The sequence below is a fragment of the Pogoniulus pusillus genome, chromosome 5 (assembly GCF_015220805.1).
Source record: "Pogoniulus pusillus isolate bPogPus1 chromosome 5, bPogPus1.pri, whole genome shotgun sequence".
Classification (NCBI taxonomy): domain Eukaryota; kingdom Metazoa; phylum Chordata; class Aves; order Piciformes; family Lybiidae; genus Pogoniulus; species Pogoniulus pusillus.
The window spans coordinates 17944559-17966731 of record NC_087268.1 but is presented as its reverse complement, the minus strand read 5'-3'; the positions used below and the strand labels follow the sequence as shown (position 1 = coordinate 17966731).

Below are 22173 nucleotides of genomic sequence, written 5' to 3'. Positions count from 1 at the left end.
GGTAGGGGTCTGTCTCTTCTCCCTACTAACAAGCGATAGGATGAGAGAAAATGGCCTCATTGCTCCAGGGGAGGTTTAGATTGGGGATTAGAAGGAACTTCTTTACTGAAAGGGTTTTCAACCACTGGAACAAGCTCCCCATGGAGCTAGTTGAATCCTCATCCCTGCAGGTGTTCTTCAAAGATGCAGAGATGTGGTGCTGAGAGAGATGTTTAGCACCAAACTTGATGCAACCATTAGACAATGGTTGTTCTCCGTGATCTTAAAGGTCTTTTCCAACCAAAACAATGCTGTGGTTCTGTCTGTGTTCTCTTTACTGTCTCACTTTTCTGTGGCACCAATTCCAGACACAAGTGGGTGAAAAGTTTCCATGTTGAAGCCTTTTCTCAGCCCAAAGGGTGAATTTCTTCTCTGTTGGGTGCTAATCCACCATATCAACAGTCCTTAAAGCATTGAAATACTTTTAAAACAGAATCCAGAGCTTGGAACAACTTGAGATAAATCTAAGACCTTACTTAAGTAAGACCCAAACTTAAGTGGGTTCAAACACACAAAAATTGTTCAACTAGTGGGGGCCTGCTGTTGCTTAAGGAGTTGTGCCACACCCAGCCCTCATGCCCAACATGCAGATGGCCTGATTCCTGTCTCCAGTGTTTATAGCCTGCAGACAAAGATGTTGTGAGGCTTTTCCCTTTTCTCCTCAATGGGGAGGTTTGTATGTGTCAATAAGCTGTTTCCTTCCTGGAAGCCTGACTTGAGTGGATAACTGGGATGTGGGTTGTACATCAGGCAGGCCATGAGCTTGAAGGATGTTATTTGAAGATGAGTGAAGCCAGTAGTGGGAAGCTGCTCTGTTTTGGAGAGTCTCTGGGGGAACACATAAATGCAGACCATAGCATTGGAAGACAAGAAATCTAGATTGAGTCATTAAGGGAGCAGCAGCTACTTCCACAAGGAATAGCAGAACAAGAGGCCTTGAAGTCCAGTAGACCTGAAACATGTTAGTGGAGCAGTTATATTCTGGCTACAGTGTGCAGAGTAGTTTTCCTATCCAAACAGGTTTCTGCTAAACCACACAGAAGTAACAACAGGTGGTGTCTCTTCCAGCATTCCTGGAAGCACTGCATGAGGAGACAACAGTGACTTGTCCAAGTCACACAGCAAAAAATAGAGAGCATCAGTCTACATACAGAATTCATTTTCCCCTCACTGCAATGCAGCTGTCTCTGAGAGGACCCAGCAGTTCCTGCTGAGTGCCCAGCACTGTGATATCACATCTCCAAACAGAATGGCAAAATGCAGTTACTTGGCAGTACAGGCAGGGTTTCAGGGCTAAAAATCCTGGTCTGCAGTGCCAGGAGTCCTGTTGCATTAAATTGTTGTTTCTTTGGGATCAGCTGAAAATTACTTCCTATGATTTTCCTTTTTGACACTGTCCCAGTCCAAGCAGTGCTTTGGATTTACACTGTTTGGAAAGCTGACACCTCCTTGAATGCAACTGGTCTGCTTAAAAGCAGGCTTATAAGAAGGCTAAGAGCTGGCTGGGACAAAAAGAAATGGGATTAGAGTCATAAATTAAGCAGCAGTCAGTGTGTTTTATCCGTGAGATCAAGGCTAGGTTTCTGTCTCCCAGTTGGGTGCTAGCATGTATATGTTGCTGCTTTCCTCTGAGCCTCTTCTTTGTGCAGAACAGGGATGATGCAACCTGTTTCACTAAAGCTCCAAAAGTGCTAAGTACAAGTGGAAGAATGAGAAGGAAAGGGGTATCCTGAACTGATAATTCAGACCCTCTCACATCCTCCCATATTTCCCTGCAGAGCTTTGATGATGGTGATTCTCGATTGGATTCCACTGAATTCCTGAAGTTTGTGGAGCAGAATGAGACTGCTATCAACATCACCACCTACATGGACCATGAGACCAACAAGCTGCTCAGGTGGGCAGTGAACAGGATGCTAGAAGGGCAAAGGACCAGATGTGGTATAAGGGAGTGGGCCATGAAAATTCACTTCTGGAAAATATCACCTAGGGCTTACACCAAGAAGGGTAACTGTATGAAGTGGCTTTGCACTCAGGTGTGAATACCACCAAAAGCAGCAGTTCTACCCCTACCCTTCACATCACTTATATTCCATCCCTCTTTTGCCTTAAATCTAGTAGAAGTGCAGCCAAAAGGTGAGCTGGGGGACAGAAAAATTGCCCTTGAAAAATGTTCTGATAAATTAGCTAGCTCCACTGCAAGGAAGGTTGTGGGGAAACACAGCTTATAGAATCATAGAACCAGTCAGGGTTGGAAGGGACCACAAGCATCATCTAGTTCCAACCCGCTGGCCGTGTCCAGGGACACCCTACCCTAGAGCAGGCTGCCCACAGCCTCATCCAGCCTGGCCTTAAACACCTCCAGGCATGGGGCCTCAACCACCTCCCTGGGCAACCCAGTCCAGCCTCTCACCACTCTCATGCTCAACAACTTCCTCCTCACATCCAGTCTGAATCTCCCTATCTCCAGCTTTGCTCCCTGATAGCCTCAAAAGTTCCTTCCCAGCTTTTTTGTAGGCCCCCTTCAGATATTGGAAGGCCACAAGAAGGTCACCTGGGAGCCTCCTCTTCTGCAGGCTGAACAGCCCCAACTCTTTCAGTCTGTCCTCATAGCAGAGCTGCTGCAGCCCTCTGATCAACCTCGTGGCCCTTCTCTGGACACACTCCAGCATCTCCACATCCCTCTTGTAACCGGGGCTCCAGAACTGGATGTAGTACTCCACGTGGAGTCTCACCAGAGCAGAGTAGAGGGGGAGAATCACCTCCCTCGCCCTGTTGGCCACTCCTGATGCAGCCCAGGCTCTGGTTGGCCCTCCAGGCTGCAAGTGCATGCTGCTGGCTCACGTTGAGCTTCTCCTCCACCAGCATCCCAAAGTCTCTCTTCTCAGGGCTGCTCTCCAGCCAGTTGCTGCCCAGTCTCAGTTTGTGCTTGGCATTGCCTCGACCCAGATGGAGGACCTTGCACTTGGTCTTGTTGAACCTCATGAGGTTGGCTTGTGCCCACCTCTCCAGCCTGTCAGGTCCCTCTGGATACCATCCCTGCCTCCAGCCTGTCTGCTGCACCACACAGCTTGGTGTCATCAGCAAACTTGCTGAGACTGCACTCAGTGCCTTTGTCCATGGCACCCACAAAGATGTTGAACAAGATTGGTCCTAGGACTGATCCCTGAGGGACTCCGCTTTTCACTGGTCTCCACTTGGACATAGAGCAATTGACAGCCACTCTGGGTGCAGCCATCAAGCCAGTTCTTTATCCATCTAGTGCTGTACCCATCAAACCCATGTGTCGCAGTGTCAAAGGCCTTGCTCAGGCCCAGGTAAATGACATCAGTTGCTCATCCCTCATCTATGATGGTTCTTAGAAGGCCACCAGGTTTGTCAGGCAGGATTTGCCCTTGCTGAAGCCATGTTGATTGTATCCAATCATCTCTTCACTATTCTCCTGTCTCAGTAGTGCCTCTAGGAGGATCTGCTCCATGATCTTACTGGGCACAGAGGTGTGACTGACTGCTCACCTGATTACAGGCAGCTTGCAGTTGGGGCTGGTACAAGCATAGCATGTGTATCCCAGCCCTTTGCCAGACAAGATGTATTTTGTGACTGTTTTTTCTTCTATCTGTATCCAGTGAGGTTTCCTTACAGGAACCACTTTTGCCAGGCATCTCAGAGCTTTCCTACTTACTATTGGTTTTACCCATCTGTACTATGAAAACAACAGAGCAGGGATCAGCCTAGCACAGCCCTGTGCAGAATGTGCCTTTACTTTTTCTTTCAGGGGACTCTGTGTAGATGCCCTCATTGAGCTGTCAGATGAAAATGCTGACTGGAAGCTCAGCTTCAATGAATTTCTCAAGTGCCTCAGCCCATCCTTCAAACCACCAGAGAAAAGTAAGAACTCGTTTGTATTTGGGAACCACAGGGGTCCTGGGAACAGAGGAAAGGAAAGAGAACAACTTTGGGTGAAATGTTAGATGCTGCAACTCCACTGCCAGAGATAATGCTGATACACACTCGCCTCCCATCTGACTGCACCCCTTCTCCCTGCTTTGTCAGAAGTACTGCTTTTTCTATGCCACAGCTCCAACGGCTCCTCTAATGAAAAAGGTTTGGATTTTAGAAGCAAGAGTATAGGTCAAATGGGTATGGTATTCTTGGAAGGTCAAGGCTTGTATTTAACAGTGCAGAGATGAGTCACCTGAGGATTTCACATCTGGGTAACTTTGGAAAGTCAGAACAAAGTCCTGCTATGCTCTGCCTTTCACACAGAGAGTCTCCTTGATGTACATCTCAAAGTTCACTATCCTTCCAAATCCTGTTTAGTGCAACAGTTAATGTGGAAGCAGCTTAGTGTTCTGCTGACCTGTCATGCATAGCCATTCACCTAATTGTCTCCTCAGGGGTGCCAGTCCAAAGGTGTCAGACTTACATTCCACTGAGGAGAAGGCAGAGGCTATGCTGCTTAGGGAGTATTAAGTTGAAATCTCTGTGGCCTGTTTCAGTGGTAAGCTAGGACAGCTGCACCTCCTCCAGAAAACACAGTCAGCTGACTTTAATGCCATACAGGGTTTGAGGACCTGGACTTATATAATGGAGTTGTGAGAAGAAATGTGAGTTGAAATGAGAAACCTTTGGTTTTTTCCTCTCTTTCTCAGAGCAACAGAAAATACAGAAATCTGTTGTCCAGCTTCCCACCTGTAACAGGAATTGTTTCACAATAACCTAAACTTTGACTTCAGATGTTCTCTCCTATATATGTAGCAAATTAGGAAATTCAGATCCAGTATTGAGGTTTCATTTGAAATTGAAATGTATTCTTTTGAGGAAGCAAATTTAAGTCTGACTTCCCAAAATTTTTTTTGGCTGATTTCACACACCAAATCCAGCGTGAATATTTTAGTCATGAAACTTCTGGTGGTTAGAAGAATGACGAATGTCTCCAAAACTTTGTACTTAGAATCATAGAATCAGTCAGGGTTGGAAGGAACCACAAGGATCATCTAGTTCCAACCCACCTGCCATGCCCAGGGACACTCTACCCTAGAGCAGGCTGCCCACAGCCTCATCCAGCCTGGCCTTAAACACCTCCAGGTATGGGGCCTCAACCACCTCCCTGGGCAACCCATTCCAGCCTCTCACCACTGAACAACTGAACAACTTCCTTCTCACCTCCACTCTGAATCTCCCCACCTCCAGCTTTGCTCCATTCCCCCTAGTCCTGTCACTCCCTGATAGCCTAAAAAGTTTCTCCACAGCTTTTTTGGAGCCCCCCTTCAGATACTGCAAGGCCACAAGAAAGTTACCTGGGAGCCTCCTCTTCTCCAGACTGAACAGCCCCAACTCTTTCAGTCTGTCCTCACAGCAGAGCTGCTCCAGCCCTCTGTCCTTTCTCAAGGCATCTCCAAAGTATGTTGTCTTTCATCTGCTCACTATCTCACAACCACTGCCCTTACTTTGTTACTCTCTTAGAGTGTGCCCTGGAAGATGACACCTATGAGGATGGAGCAGAGACCCAGGTGGAGTGCAACCGCTGCGTCTGTGCCTGTGGGAACTGGGTGTGCACTGCGATGACGTGCGAGGGTCTGTATGCTTTCCAATTACTCTATTTGGTTTTTGTACAAAAGGCAGTTTTGCTTTCTGTCTTTCTGAGGGCACCAGCTATCCAAATTCCTTCTCTCTCCAACTTTTCAGATATGGGTGATATTTACATCTCCCTCCTGTGCTCTAGGTTGGCCAAACCTGAGCTGGTTCTGTTCTAGAGGTCAAAAAATGTGTAATGGTATTGAGACTTTGTTGTTTGGATTTGATGTCATGAAAATTCTTCCAGACCACAGCTATTCTGCATCAATGAATCAACCAGGTTAGAAGAGAACTCCAAGCTCATCCAGTCCAACCTAGCACCCAGCCCTGGCCAATCAACTAGACCATGGCACTAAGTGCCTCAGACAGGCTTTCCTTGACACCTCCAGGGACGACAACTCCACCACCTCCCTGGGCAGCCCATTCCAATGCCAATCACTCTCTCTGACAACAACTTCCTCCTAACATCCAGCCTAGACCTCCCCTGGCACAACTTGAGACTCTGTCCCCTTGTTCCCTTGCTGGTTGCCTGGCAGGAGATACCAAGCCCCACCTGGCTACAGCCTCCCTTCAGGTAGTTGTAGACAGCACTGAGGTCACTCCTGAGCCTCCTCTTCTCCAGGCTGCACACCCCCAGCTCCCTCAGCCTATCCTCACAGGACTGTGTTCCTGGCCCCACCAGCTTCGCCGCACTTCTCTGGATGCATTCCAGTATCTCAACATCTCTCTTGAATTGAGGAGTCCAGAAATGGACACAGCACTCAAGGTGTGGCCTGACCAGTGTTGAGTACAGGGGAAGAATAACTTCCCTTGTCCTACTGGCCACACTGGTCCATCCAGATGGCCTGGGGCATGTAGAGAGGTCACTGTCTTCAACTATACATGCAGGTATGAGCAAACACACTTTCCTGTATGTGAATCAGTGTCCTCAACTAATCTGTGCAACAGGAGCTAGAGTCCTGTCTTACCCCAGAGGGGAGATACAAGACTTCATCCAGTAGGGCCAAGAAAGCACTTTAGCTTCTTGCCATAAAAACAGTAGAAGAAAATAAAAACAACTGAAATGAAGGGAGATGGTGATCACAAAAAGACAGGGGTCTTGGTGTCTGTGCTTCTTCTGGAAGGGAGTTTATAAACTTTGACACTTGGCTTACATTTGTGAGAAGTTGGTAGTGGAATTGTGAACAACCCTTCTTCACTTTGCAGGCAGCCCAGGGCCAGAGGAAAGCTAGATTTACCTGGCCTCGGGAAACATCCCAGTCCTTTTCAAGGAGCCATGGCTGCCTTGTCAGCACTGCACTGCATTTTTTTATGGCATTTTTCCCTAGAAACAGAGCTATGCTTCAGGTTTGTTTTCAGTGCTATGCAGCAGCTGTCAGCAGTATGTTGGTTCAGATCTATAGCCAATAGCTTGGGCAGTGGGAAGAGGACAGTGGCAAGAGGTATTTTTTCACATTCATCTGGCCTTCTGTAGTAGAGGCTTTGGGATTACCTAGTCCCAGACTGGGCTGTGATGGCAGAAATTCACCACAGAAAAGACAGCTAATACTAACAGAGCTGCCAGTGGAGCTGTGGGTAGAGATTAATGACAGACTCTTTTTGTTGTCTCCCTCAAAACAACCTTCAAAGTTCATATACAGATCCTGGTCTTACTGCCTACTTCGTTCCCTGTTTCCTCGGCAGAAGCACAGAGTGAGACAACTCCTTGATTTTGTGCCTGTAGCAGAGCAGCAGAGGGGTTACAGGCTATGAGGTAGAGGAATGAAACCCAAGAATCAGATCAGATACATCAGCAAGAGGCATCTCCCTTGAGCAAAATAACCTCTTCATGAGGCATCAGCTACCCTTCTTGGAAAGCACTGAGCTTCCATTTTTTCTGTATAAGAGGTCAAGATGTTTGAGTTAACTGTAGATGCTTCTTTTAAGTAATACTCAGTGTCTTCCTTGTGGCTGCATTTTCTTTATCACACAGTGATTTAGTTGTGGCAATTAATGAGGCAGGAATTAAAAAATATGTAGTTATCTTATTTCCAAAAAGCCCTGCCCACAAACTATATCCAAACTAGTTGAATTCGGGTTCTAATTCAGTTAGGAAAATCTTCACAAGGGTGCTTATGGGCAATTTAGTACTTCAGGAGAATAAGAAAATTGGAAAGGTTTAGTGTGATGGTTTGGGTGTTACCCACCCCCCCACTCTTATGAAATCACCCAGACTAGACTCAGACGGGATGGAAATTAAGGAATGAAGCTTTATATTTACAAGTTAGCACAATATACAAGCAGGTATTTACAATCTGTGCAGCTATAGACAGAAATAGACAAGTTAAAAAGTAATACAGAAACACAACAGCCCTCCTGGAAACCAGAGTCCCCAGGAGGAGCTCCCAACCAACCTTCCATCTTCCTTTCCCCACCCCTCTCCCTTATCCCAGACTTTGCCTTACATTCAAGGTGAGTTTGGAGGGTCGGCCAGGGGGTTAGGAAGCAGAAGGATTAGTTACACAGACAACAGGTTAGGGAGAAAAGTGCAGGCAGTCAGAGACACACAGCAACTCTGTTACCTGTGTTTGTGTTCTTGTTCTTATACATCTCAGCAAGCCTGTGGGTGCAGCAGACATCACCATTGTTTCCTTTTCACAGCCTAGCATCTAATTTCTCTCACTAAAATATCCTAGTTAGCCTCAAACTAGCACAACTTGAGGTAGTTATGTTTCCAGGTAGTTCAAGCCCAAAACATCAGGGTTACGCTGGTCAGGAGCACAAGGCAGAGCAGAACATATTGTCCAAGCTGAGAGCAGTGAAGCAGAGCACTTTGAGCAGAGCCGCATGTAGAGCAGAGCACCACACAGTGAGGCAGAAGCAGCTCAACTGCTTGCAACTTAACACAATTTATATTATTTATATATTTATTTATATTAGTTATATATCTCAAGTTGTGCTGGGGGAGGTCTAGGCTGGATGTTAGGAGGAAGTTGTTGGCAGAGAGAGTGATTGGCATTGGAATGGGCTGCTCAGGGAGGTGGTGGAGTCGCCATCCCTGGAGGTGTTGAAGCAAAGCCTGGCTGGGGCACTTAGTGCCATGGTCTAGTTGACTGGACAGGGCTGGGTGCTAGGTTGGACTGGATGATCTTGGAGGTCTCTTCAACCTGATTGATTCTATGGTTCTATTTGCCCAAGTGCACTGGCTCCTTTGGCCACAGAGATTCACCAATCAGAATGACACTTGCAAAACTCACCAGATTAGGTTGAACTAGGGCTTGCTTACCCTTATTTAGGCAAGACACTAAAAAGTGCCTGTGGGTACGTTTATCACTTTGGGAGGGGACATAATGGCCCAAGCCTTTTTTTCCTCCTGCTGTTGCATCCCCCATCAGCAGAAGGGTGGGGCAAGCCAGGACATCTAATAGGCCTATTAGCCTTCCACAACATATGGAGGAGAGAGATGAGGACAAACTGCATATCCAGGTTCTGAAGTTCCAGGCAGCTACATGGTCCATTTTCTTTCTAGAAGCCAGTCCACACCTTCCAGCAAGGTCTCCCCAAGCTTAAGGTATGCTGTAGTCAACCTGCCTCTTTTTGTTTTACCATCTCAGAGCCTGAACCATTTGTATCCCCTATTTGTGATAACACTGAACTCCTTTCTGTTTGCAGGGAAGAATGAGAAGATGCCCACTCTGAGACAGCAAGCTAATCAGGATTTGACTGAGGAGGAGCTGGCTAGATACGTTCAAGAACTGCAGAAACATCAGGTTAGTGTGGGAAGGTCTGCTTCTGCTAAGCCCCTCCTTGCTAGAGGAGCTCCTTCTAAGGCTCTCCTTGCTATAGGAGTTCCTTCTGCTCTGTCACTTGGAGATTCTAATATAAAGGGCAGCAGAGGAGAGGGGCATTGTTCTTGTCCATGGGGACAAATACAGATGTGAGGCTTTGAAGTACAAGCCAATGTTAGCACTTCCTGTGGATGGTCCAAAGGCTTCAGGGTACTGCTGGTTCCTCTATCATTGTAGAGCCTCACTGTTGTGCTCTCTTTCCCTAGGAGACCGCTGAGAATACCAAGAGAATGAGCACCAAGGAAATGTAAGGGGCCTCCACACTGGAGGAGCCCAGGAGGATGGGCCCAACCTGCTACCCTGTCCTCCAGTGCTGATCTCAGTATGTGGAAGTGTCTGTTACGCTTGCCCAGTCACAGATATTTACATTGTATAGCGATGGGTTATTTGTTTTGTAATACACAGAGAATGGGGCCAGGAAAGGGGAGCAGAGCCCACCTGTTCAGGGAGCTTCATTGCTGGGGCCTTGGAAGGCTGGGAGGGACCTACAGCAGCCTCTGGAACCCTTTCTCAGAGTAGACAGCTGCTCGCTCCAAGAACTGACACGGATATGTTGTTCCCCTGGATTGAGGGAAAGGACAGAGGTCAGTGCTGGATAGAAAAGGGTATCTTCAATCCATCAATTGTCAGCACCAGCCTTGACTGCAGAAATACAGGTCTGGCAGTTTTGTGGCTGAGCACATGTGCTGCAGGGCATCATTAGCCAAGAACCTTGGTGTGCTTACCCTCCCCTTTGGTTCAAGCTCCTCAAAACTGGTCAGCCTGCTGTGACACCTGGAAGCTGTGGTACCATGCTGCTGGTGTGAGTCTAGCATGTTCCTCCTTGCTTTCCACTGGACTGTTCCCAGCAGTTCCTCCAGTACATTGTGGGCTCTAACACAACATGGTTCCTTTTGACCTCATCTCACTCTTACTCTCCTTGCCCCCTCCTTCGAGGTGCTATTATATTTTCTTTTCTTACAATGTTCACATGCTGACTGCCCCTTTTTGTTTTGTTTTTTTATTACTTTATTTCCTATGGTAGTAATTCAGCTTTTATATGTTTTGTAGTTCTAGATCTTTCATGGAAACCCAGCCTTTGTGGTTTTGTTGTTGACAGTGCCATGCCCATGCACAGTTGGGATCGCACCAGCACTCACCCACCACAAACACCACAAGCAGCTTGTGAGCCCTGCTCTACAAGATGTTTCTCAGATGGGGACAAGCAATGCCCCTCATTGGAAGAAGAGACAGGGGTGGATTGTAATTAGTTTGACCAGACACAGATCAACACTGCAACTCTAGCTCTTGCTCCCTTGGCCATGTGGTCAGAGTCCATGCTCATGCCTCTCTAAATTGCCCAGAAGGAAGTGCCAAGTAGTCTAGAGACAGGAACCAGACAATCCCATTAGTAGGGTATGTTTAAAAGGCTTCACTACATAGAAAACTGTTTAGTTGGAGTCTGGGCTGTTAGCCAGCATCTTAGACTTTCCATTTCCCTCTGGGAAGAGAAAGTAGGGTTATTCTTTGACTCCAAGTCTGAGCTTGGAGTCAGAGCTGGAAGCCTCATTACTCTACATCTCAAGGTATCTTTACTTAGACTACCTTTCATCACCCTCACATCCCTTCATGGGTCATTTTTGTCTGATACATTGCTCAGACCATTGGTCCTAGATAGAAATTAAATACTGTTTTGTTGACATTTGCCTCTGTAGCCTCAAGCCCAGATGATTTTTCTCCTGCAGTTGTCAAATGTACTTCATGCACTCCTACATCCAGTTTCCATGTTCCCTTCGTGCCCCTACTGTGCATCCCAAGCAGTTGCATTTGTGAGCAGCTGTTGCCAGGTGTCTTGCATCTGAAAAATCACATTCTGCTTGAGTGAAGATCAGCAGGACTTTTGTCCCAACCTTTCCCTTTTTGCACAGTGCTTTCCCTGGAAAGGAAGATTGAGCTGCTACCTAACAAGTGTAGGAAAAGAAGAAAGCATGATCCCTGCCGTGGTTTCACCAATGAGCCAGATTTGTTAAAGGCTGTCTGATTTTTGAGCTGTTTCCCTGAGGTGAACCCAGAGAATTTCCACTGACTGACTCAGTGCCACATTTCCAGTTAGAATCATACTCTGATCTGCCGTTCTTGGAGATTCTCACAAAATTTGTACAGAAGGAGGCTGGTTCTTTTCCCATAATGATCAGAGAAGCTGTCATCTGTGAAGGTGTGGGGAATGAGACCATAGGAACTGAGGATAATGTGGACAATGCTGCTCAGGGACTGAGTCATTGTGTTCTGGTGGCACTGAATTGAAAGTGGTTGGTGGTATTAGGACTTATCCTTGTTCCTTCCCACTGGGATGGGTGAAACAGATTCACGTGCTGGATGCGGAGTCACTCTGAAAGGTGACTCCCAACTCCCTTCCAGCTTGGATCATTAAAGTGCCTTAGAGAAAACACAACGTTTTGCCTTAATGGCTTTCCTTGGATGGAGATATGTTATTGTCTAGTCAGGAAGATCTCCAACTGGAAGAAGCAGACCATGTGCAGGAAGGGGAGGCAAATCCACAGCTGAAGAGCTTCTATAGACCACATTATGCATTATATTCTCTAGTCCACTTTCTGTGGATTTGTAGTCTATGAGGATGGCTGCTGGGGACAGCTGGGGAGGTAGGTGGTGGCTTTCGAGGTTTGCAGAGCTTGAGATTGTGCTTGCACTTGCACTGGAGGCAAAGGGGTAGGCTGCTGTCTCAGGCTGGATGAGTGGAGCTCCCTGAAAAAGCCATACAGCATATCCTAGGACATCCTGGGGCAGTGGGATAGGACTGTAGTGACCATGCCTCCACTATGGAAAGGGCTGCCAACACATGAAGCCATTTCCTCATGCCCTCAAGGGATGGTGCAACTGTGAGGAGCAATTCCACCTTGAAGGGCAATGGCACCCAAAGGGAGCCAAACTGTCTCACCTCTCCACACCCAGGAGATAGGCAGCCATTGGGTGAGCAATGCCCAGGCAGTACCCCACAGCAGGCTGGCCAGTCCCTGAAGTGCAGAATTCCAGCCATTGCCCTCTTGGACATTTGCTGTGCAGGCTGCAAAGGGCAGGGAAGCCTTTTTATGTTGTTTTGTTTTCCCCCCTCAAAAGCCAAATTTAAGCAACAAACAAAGAAGTCCCACTCCTCCCTCTGTAATCCCTGTGTGTGTGAAATTTATCAGTATTCTGTAGGTTTCCTTAGTGCACTTATTTTACTTGATTTTGTAATTGTTCTGAAGTGGGGTGGGGGTGGGGGGTTGGATATTACTGCCAAATAAATGAAAACAACGTTTGAAAACATAACACTTTTTGGTTTGTTTCTCTCAAGCTACATTCCTTGTTTTCCTCTTGCATTAAGCAAAAACAAAACCAACCAACCAAAAACACCCCAAATCACAATATCTGTCTTTTTGCACATTTGTGCATGGATCTCAATGTGTGTGAGAGACACGAAAGATAGCTGTCTTTAATTTACAGCTGGGGAACCTGAGATACAGCAGAGAGAAGTGGAAATCATAGAATCAACCAGGTTGGAAGAGACCTCCAAGATCATCCAGTCCAACCTAGCACCCAGCCCTATTCAGTCAACTAGACCATGGAACTAAGTGCCCCATCCAGTCTTTTCTTGAACACCTCCAGGGATGGCGACTCCACCACCTCCCTGGGCAACCCATTCCAATGCCAATCACTCTCTCTGGCAAGAACTTCCTCCTAATATCCAGCCTAGACCTCCCCAGGCACAACTTGAGACTCTGTCCCCTTGTTTTGTTGCTGGTTGTCTGGCAGAAGAGACCAACTCCACCTGGCTACAGCCTCTCTTCAGGTAGTTGTGGGCAGAAATGAGGTCAGCCCTGAGCCTCCTCCAGGCTGCACACCCCCAGCTCCCTCAGCCTCTGTGTTCCAGGCCCCTCACCAGCTTTGTCACTCTTCTCTGGACACATTCCAGTATCTCAACATCTCTCTTGAATTGAGGATCCCAGAACTGGACACAGGACTCAAAGTGTGGCCTGAGCAGTGTTGAGGACAGGGCAGAATAACCTCACTTGTCCTGCTGGCCACACTGTTCCTGATCCAGGCTCAGATGCCATTGGCTCTCCTGGCCACAATGCTTCACCAGGGGCAAATTCTGCCTGACAAATCTGGTGGCTTTTTATGCTGAGGTCACCACATTGGTGGATGTGGGAACCCAGGGCTAGTAGATAATAAGAATTTTGGCCAACTTTTGGATTCATATAGGAATGGATACGAAAATCAAGTGATAGTGAAAAACTGTATCCTGAGAATGGGTAATAAGCAGGTGGGAAACCACCTGCTAGAGTGAGAGGAGCATGTTTTAGACTGAATCTGAAGGTTAGGTGGCTGTGGGAAGGGAGTTAAAGCATGTAAGCATCTCCCTAATATATAGGTGCATGTCTTGGAGATTGGAGCCTTTTGCCTACCTGTGGCAAGGGCCGCCTCTCATGAACTCATGTCTGGGACTTTGTATTTCAGCACAGCACCTTGGTGGTCTGGCTGCTCTGCCCTGAAAAGATAGTAGTGTGGGAAGGGAGTAACATAAGTGGGTAAGTGTCACGGCCCAAGCAGTGGACTCATGACGTGTGATCTCAAAGTGTAAAAAAATTCAGGTGACTGCTCCAGAGAGTTCACTTCCATTAATAGTAAAACTTTATTGTTTGCTCGTGAGAGCTAAAGTGAGAGGAGAAAGAGGAAAGGTAAAGTGAAGAGAGAAAAGAGAAAGAGGTTTAAAGCTACCACTAATGCAAGGGTCCCTAGATGTCTCTCTGGTCCCAGGTCCAGTCCTGCTGGTTCTTCTGATCTTTTCCTGATCTAAGTGAGGAAGGCTTTCCTTCAAACTCCTCTGCTTTTTCTTGTTACTCAGCTTTTCTTCTTCCAGTTTTCTTCTTGTTCCACCAATAGTCCCATTGATAGTGAGACATATTTTATAATCAATTTCACACCTGATGATGTCCAAAATCTGCCTCTCTCTGCCCTTTGTGCCCCTCGATGGGCAAGGCTTCCATGCATGCACAAAGAGGAGTGTCCAAGGCGTGGTCTTGGCCCAAGAAGGTGTACGCAAGCCATGATCTGCCTTGGATGTGCGTAGCCTTCATCCAGGAGGTATTATACTGAGGTATTTGGTACTATAATGACATTATAATAAGTAAAGTTCACTAAAGTTCATAGTTCCCTTAGCAACACCAAGGCTTCAGTCTCTCACGGCAGCAGTTCCGTTCCTTCATTCCAAAGCAGTAATTGTGGACAGTAGAATCATCCATTCTACTTGGCAAGTATGGACCATTGGTACCTGGCACGTTTTTTCCTGCACCTGCAAATCCATGGAGACCACATTACATGGTAAAGGCTCAGAAAGATATTATGGAGTAGGCTGCTGCAAAACTCATGCTGTCCAAGTCTTTGGGGCATGAGGATTTTAATTCCTGACAACAATGATGAGACAGATAATGCTGTTTGGACTGCTCCTTACAGTAAGGGTAGGAGAGCCCTGCAGAGGGACCTTGACAGGCTGGATGGGTGGGCAGAGGCCAATGAGATGAGATTTAAGAAGGCCAAGTGCAAGGTCCTACAATTTGGCCTCAACACCCCCAAGCAGCACTACAGGCTGGGGACAGAGTGACTGAAGAGCAGCCAGGCAGAGAGGGGCCTGAGGGTGCTGGTAGAGAGTAGCTGAACATAAGCCAGCAGTGTGCCCAGGTGGCCAGGAGAGACAATGGGGAGGTGGTGGAGTCGCCGTCCCTGAAGGTGTTGAAGAAAAGCCTGGTTGAGGCACTTAGTGCCATGGTCCAGTTGCTTGGATAGGGCTGGGTGATAGGTTGGACTAGATGATCTTAGAGGTCTCTTCCAACCTGGTTGATTCTGTGGTTCTATGATCGTATGATTACTTTGGTTCACTTGGTGTGCTCCTTCCAAAGCCACCTAAAAAAAGGAAGACAAACCAAACATTGCCTCTTACATGTCACTTTACACACCCTATACCCCATCAGCAGGTACCAGTTGCTGTACAAGCAGCCTTAACGGTGGTGTCCCCTGCCAGTCACTGCTCAGCTGCCATGAGAATGCTTTGTTACTTTGTTGTCTACTGCTAGAATTTCCCAGGATTTTAAGCAAATGGAAGGAAGTGTCAGCCACGAGTTGAGCTAGATGGCACTATAAAAACTGTCTTGTGCATCATGCCTACTTACTGTCCCAGGTTAGGGTGGATCTCACCCCCGGCAGAATAAACTCACAACACAGATTTTTTTTTGTTGTTGTTTGAAAAGTCAGGGGAAAATGAAATGGTATTTCTTATAGTGTAAATATAGCAATATAAGGAGAAATAAACTACTAGAGAAATATAATAACCTTGAGGAAGATGGGGAAGGGGGCAAGTGGTGGTGAAGCAGCAAAAGCAGCAGCAACCAAAACAGCAGTGGTGGCAGATAGGAGTGGGCACAGCTGAAGTGGCAGAAGCAGCAAGGGGAAGGTTCAAGCTGTGCTTCTAGACATAAAACTCTTGATGCTCCAAGGAAATGCATCTGGGTCCTGCATTCAGGTCAGGGCAATGCCAAGCAAAAAGGCTGGGCAGTGAGTGGCTGGAGAGCAGCCCTGAGGAGAGGGACTTAGGGGTGCTGGAGGACCAGAAGCTCAACATGAGCCAGCAGTGTGCACTTGCAGCCTGGAGGGCCAACGAGAGCCTGGGATGCATCAGGAGAAGTGTGGCCAGCAGGGCGAGGGAGGTGATTCTCCCCCTCAACCGTGCTCAGGTGAGACCCCACCTGGAGCACTGCATCCAGTTCTGGAGCCTCCATTACAAGAAGGATGTGGAGATGCTGGAGCAGAGAAGGGCCACGAAGATGATCAGAGGGCTGGAGCAGCTCTGCTATGAGGACAGACTGAAAGAGTTGGGACTGTTCAGAGTGGAGAAGAGGAGGCTCGCTGGTGACCTTCTTGTGGCCTTCCAGGATCTGAAGGGGGCCTACAAAAAAGCTGGGGAGGGACTTTTTAGGCTCTCAGGAAGTGACAGGAATAGGGGGAATGGAGCAAAACTGGAGGTGGGGAGATTCAGAGTGGAGGTGAGGAGGAAGTTGTTGAGCATGAGAGTGGTGAGAGCCTGGAATAGGTTGCCCAGGGAGATGGTTGAGGCCCTGTCCCTGGAGGTGTTTAAGGCTAGGCTGGATGAGGCTGTGGCCAGCCTGCTTTAGGGCAGGGTGTCCCTGCCCAGGGCAGGGTGGTTGGAACTAGATGATTTTTGTGGTCCCTTCCAACCCTGTCACAGGCTGTGATACCATAGTGTCAGGGGGTAATAAGAGACGGGGCATAGATCTGATACAAGCCAATCCAAATCTGATCCAAATCCAATCCGAATCCAAATCCCATCTGAATCCCTTTGTTGCACCCCAAGCATAGGGTTATATACTTTTTTATCAGAAGGCCACGTAAGAAGAATTACAACATCATGTTAGATTCTGATTGATTATACACACCTGCATTAGGACTACGTTAGTATCACACACTACTTGGCACAGACATTCTTCATATTCTCTCAACAATACGTATATTGTGTCTGGCGATTCTAAGTCAGCAGAGATAGGCGAAAACCACAGACTCCAGGCTTACACTTGTTTACATTTGCTACACCAGTCTCTTAAGGTCATTCCAACCCTCTATCAGCGCTTACGGAACTCTCTCCTGTCCACGGCTGGACAATAGCTGCACCCCAGCCACACAATTCTATAAAATCACTGCATTTAATATTACTATATCCAACACAACCCTGACTGATTCTATGAGTCTAAATTATATTAACTTATCCATTGTTGCCATTATATGGCCTATCCCTAGAATGTTCACCTTTCCCCTCAGAGCTTCCACTTCTCAGTTTCTCGCTTCTGAATATTTTTATGTCTGAGCTAGAAATCTACCTCAAATGGCTACACTTACCAATGGGAAATTATTTTGGGGTGAGGGAGGAAGAGCAGGAAGGCTGTTGTCTACCTCTTGCAGAAGCCTGGTGAAAACCCCAGCCTGTCTGTCAAGTTAATCACATTGATTATCAGTGAGTTACTGTGCTGCGTAACTACTGCATGTGCTTAAGCACTCCACGTTTCTCCAGCACTGTTATACTTCAAACTGAGAAATACTATTGAAGTGGCTAATCAAGACTCTGAGCTTAATTTGTCAGTCATTTAGCCTTGAAGATGGGAACAAATTCATCTATCGCATGATTCTGTTCCTGAACAAAACACAACCAGTTATGAGGACACAACTTTGATGCAGAACACTGCTGGAGACAAGGAAAGCCCAGGTGACTTTACTCTTGTACTTACATAAACCCTGCCACAAACTGTCTTGATCCAGCTAAACAGCACAGCCTTGATAAGTGGGCAAAATTACACTGAAAAGGAATAACTACACTGGTCCAGTATCTGCTCTTAGAATCATAGAACGAACCAGGTTAGAAGACACCTCCAAGCTCATCCAGTCCAACCTATCACCCAGCCCTAGCCAATCAACCAGACCATTGCACTAAGTGCCTCATCTAGACCTTTCTTGAACATCTCCAGGGATGGCAACTCCACCACCTCCTTGGGCAGCCCATTCCAATGCCAATCACTCTCTGGGAAGAACTTCCTCCTAACATCCAGCCTAGACCTCCCCCAGGCACAACTTGAGACTGCATCCCCTTGTTCTCTTGCTGGTTGCCTGGCAGAAGAGACCAACTCCCACCTGGCTACAGCCTCCCTTCAGTTAGTTGTAGACAGCAATGAGGTCACCCCAAGTCTCCTCTTCTCCAGGCTAAACAAGCCCAGCTCCCTGTTATGCAGCTGTCTTTGGATGGAAAATAGGCATTGCACTTGTGAATCTCCAGATGTGTAAACCAAATAGAAATAGAAGCACCAAAGGAAGGACAAGTGAACCTAGGGTTTTATCCACATAATGCTGGATACTTTCAAACCCAGGATTGTTACCGTTTCATGCACTGTTTTCTAACTCCTAGTTGGTCCCAGTCAACCATGGCTTGTTTTCTTCCACTCTGAGAGAGACTTTTGTGGAGAGTAAATGTTTTAAGCAGGTGGGAGATTGGTGCTCCCTGCTTTTTGGTTCCTCTATGCATCACAAGGAAGCAAGTCAGGTTCTTAAGCCTGGACTTCGTTTGGGGAAAAAGGCTGTGAATCTTCTCATTGTCATCACACATAGCTGCTGCTTCTGAAAAGTGGCTCTGCCATCTGGGAGTCCTGATGGACAAACCAGAAATGTGCCCTTGTGGCCAAGATGACCAATGGCATCCTAGGGTACATCAAGAAAAGTGTGGCAAGCAGGTCAAGAGGGATTCTCCTGTCCCTCTTCTCTGCCCTGGCGAGGCATTATTGTGTCCAGTTCTGGGCTCCCCAGTTCAAGGGCAGGGAACGGCTTGAGAGGGTACAGCAAAGGGCTACAAAGATTAGGAGACTACAGCATGAAGAAAGACTGAGGGACTTCGGCGTTTTTTGCCTAGGAAACACTATGAGTGAAGTGGAAGAAGTTATGAGGGTGTTTAGCCTGGAGAATAAGAGGTTGAGGGGTGACCTGGGTCTACATCTGACAGGAGGTTGGAATGAGGTAGGTTTTTGACCTTGGAGTTCTAGTGGACAGCATGTTATCCATGACACAGCAATGTGCCCTTGTGGCCAAGAGGGTCAACAGCATTCTGGGGTGCATCAAGAAAAGCATATCTAGCAGGTCTGAGGTTCTCCTCCCCTTCTACTCTGCCTTGATGAGACCACACCTGGAATATTGTGTCCAGTTTTGTGCTCCCCAATTCAAGACAAATGGGGAGCTGCAGGAGAAAGTCCAGTGGAGAGCTACAAGGATGATTAATGGACTTGAGCCTCTCTCCTATGAAGAAAGACAGAAGTGGGGCTGTTTAGTCTTGAGAGAAGGCTGAGTGCTAATCTTAGCAATGTCTATAAATATCTGAGGGGTAGGGTGTCAAAATGAAGGTTCCAGTCTCTTTTCCATGGTGCTCAGTGATAGGACAAGGAACAACAAGTACAAGCTAGAACACAGGAGGTTCTACCTCAATATGAGGAGACACTTCTTTACTGTGAGGTTGATGGAGCACTGTATCAGGCTGTCTAGAGAGTTTGTGGAGTCTCTGTCTCTGGAGACACTCAAAACCCCCCTGAATGTGTTTCTGCGCAACCTGCCCTGGGTGATCCTGCTTTGGTGGGGGGGTTGGACTCAATGATCTCTGGAGGTCCCTTCCAACTCCTAACATTCTGATCTCCCAAGAGGAAACAGTCTCAAGATACACCAGGGAAGATTTAGGTTGGACATGAGGAACAATTATTTCCCCTAAAGGGTTGTCAAGTGTGTCCAGGGCAGTGGTGGAGTCTCCATCCCTGGTGAGGTTTCAAAGTTGTGTAGATGCAGTGCTGAGGGACATGCTGTTTAGTAGTGACCTGGTGGTGCTAGTTAACAGTTGGACTTGATGATCTTTTCTGACCAAAACGGTTCCGTTCTGTGATTCTATGAGGGAGGATCTTACCAATATTTATGAATATTTAAAGGACAGATATGAGAGGATGAAGACAATCTTTTTTCAGTGGTGCCCAGTGACAGGACAAGAGGTAATTGGCACAAATTTGAATATAGAAAGCGTCATCTAAAGATGAGAAGGAACTTCTTTACTTCAAGGGTAGTAGAGCACTGGAAGAGGCTTGCCAGAAAGGTGGTGGAGTCTCTTTCTCTGGAATCATTCACAATCTGTCAGGACACTGTCCAGTGAAAACTGCTCCAGACAAACCTACTCTGTCAGGAGGGTTGGACTAGATGATCCCTCAAGGTCCATTCCAACCTCCACTACACCATGATTCTTCCAGTAGGACATTACTGATTACACCAATATTAACATGTGTCCAAAGGGGAATGAACTGAAATTACAAATCTAAGCCTGCCTGTCGGTATGTTGTACAACCAAGGTCAGCTTTGTTTCAGTGTGTAACCTGCATAAGGCCTCTTTGCCTGATAGACTTAGGTGTTTTGGATTAGAACCATAGAATCATAGAATTAGTCAGGGTTAGAAGGGACTACAAGGATCATCTAGTTCCAACCCACCTGCCATGCCCAGGGACACTCTACCCCAGATCAGGCTGACCACAGCCTCATCCAGCCTGGCCTTAAACACCTCCAGGCATGGAGCCTCAACCACCTCCCTGTGCAACCCATTCCAGCCTCTCACCACTGAACAACTGAACAACTTCCTCCTCACCTCCACTCTGAATCTCCCCACCTCCAGCTTTGCTCCATTCCCCCTAGTCCTGACACTCCCTGACAGCCTAAAAAGTTCATCCCCAGCTTTTCAGGAGCCCCCCTTCAGATACTGGAAGGCCACAAGAAGATCACCTGGGAGCTTCCTATTCTGCAAACTGAACAGCCCCAACTCTTTCAGTGTGTCCTCACAGCATAGCTGCTCCAACCCCCTCATAGCAGAGCTGCTCCAGCCGTCTGATCATCCTCATGGCACTTCTCTGGACAAGCTCCAGCATCTCCACATCCCTCTTGTCATAGGGGCTCCAGAACTGGATGCAGTACTCCAGGTGAGGTCTCAGCAGAGCAAAGTAGAGGGGGAGAATCACCTCCCTCGCCCTGCTGGCCACACTTCTCCTGATGCAGAATTACAGAACCATGGAATAGCAGTATCACAGTATCACAGTATCACCAAGGCTGGAAGAGACCTCATAGATCATCAAGTCCAACCCTTTACCACAGAGCTCAAGGCTAGACCATGGCACCAAGTGCCACGTCCAGTCCTGCCTTGAACAGCTCCAGGGACGGCGACTCCATCACCTCCCCGGGCAGCCCATTCCAGTGTCCAATGACTCTCTCAGTGAAGAACTTTCTCCTCACCTCGAGCCTAAATTTCCCCTGGCACAGCCTGAGGCTGTGTCCTCTCGTTCTGGTGCTGGCCACCTGAGAGAAGAGAGCAACCTCCTCCTGGCCACAACCACCCTTCAGGTAGTTGTAGACAGCAATAAGGTCACCCCTGAGCCTCCTCTTCTCCAGGCTAAACAATCCCAGCTCCCTCAGCCTCTCCTCGTAGGGCTGTGCTCGAGGCCTCTCACCAGCCTCGTCGCCTTTCTCTGGACACGCTCAAGCATCTCAATGTCCCTCCTAAACTGGGGGGCCCAGAACTGGACACAGTACTCAAGGTGTGGTCTAACCAGTGCAGAGTACAGGGGCAGAATGACCTCCCTGCTCCTGCTGACCACACCATTCCTGATGCAGGCCAGGATGCCACTGGCTCTCTTGGCCACCTGGGCACACTGCTGGCTCATGTTCAGGCGGGTATCAATCAGCACCCCCAGATCCCTCTCTGTTTGGCTGCTCTCCAGCCACTCCGACCCCAGCCTGTATCTCTGCATGGGGTTGTTGTGGCCAAAGTGCAGCACCCTGCACTTGGAGCTATTGAACCCCATCCCATTGGACTCTGCCCATCTGTCCAGGCGGACAAGGTCCCGCTGCAGAGCCCTTCTGCCCTCCAACCCAGCCACATCTGCCCCCAGCTTGGTGTCATCTGCAGACTTGCTGATGACTGACTCGAGGTTGGAAGAGACCTCTGAAGATCATCTAGTCCAACCTCTCTGCTAGAGCAGCATCACCTAGAATGTATCATACAGGAACACATCCAGGTGTCACCCCTCCCTTAAAAGTTACCTTTTCACATTCCAACAAGGAGATATGTCAAGAT

At 47.7% G+C, this 22173-nt stretch overlaps 1 protein-coding gene across 1 annotated transcript in view; it reads left to right on the top strand.

Annotated features, from left to right (window-relative positions):
* The window catches only part of FSTL1 (follistatin like 1), a 76005-nt gene extending 63173 nt beyond the window's left edge, over window positions 1-12832 (top strand). The window contains exons 7-11 of the mRNA XM_064143376.1: window positions 1818-1936; window positions 3815-3927; window positions 5506-5616; window positions 9268-9365; window positions 9650-12832. Coding sequence (XP_063999446.1) covers window positions 1818-1936; window positions 3815-3927; window positions 5506-5616; window positions 9268-9365; window positions 9650-9694 — 486 coding nt within the window. The 3' untranslated portion in view covers window positions 9695-12832. The remainder of the gene's footprint in view (window positions 1-1817; window positions 1937-3814; window positions 3928-5505; window positions 5617-9267; window positions 9366-9649) is intronic.
* Window positions 12833-22173: the final 9341 nt, after the last annotated feature.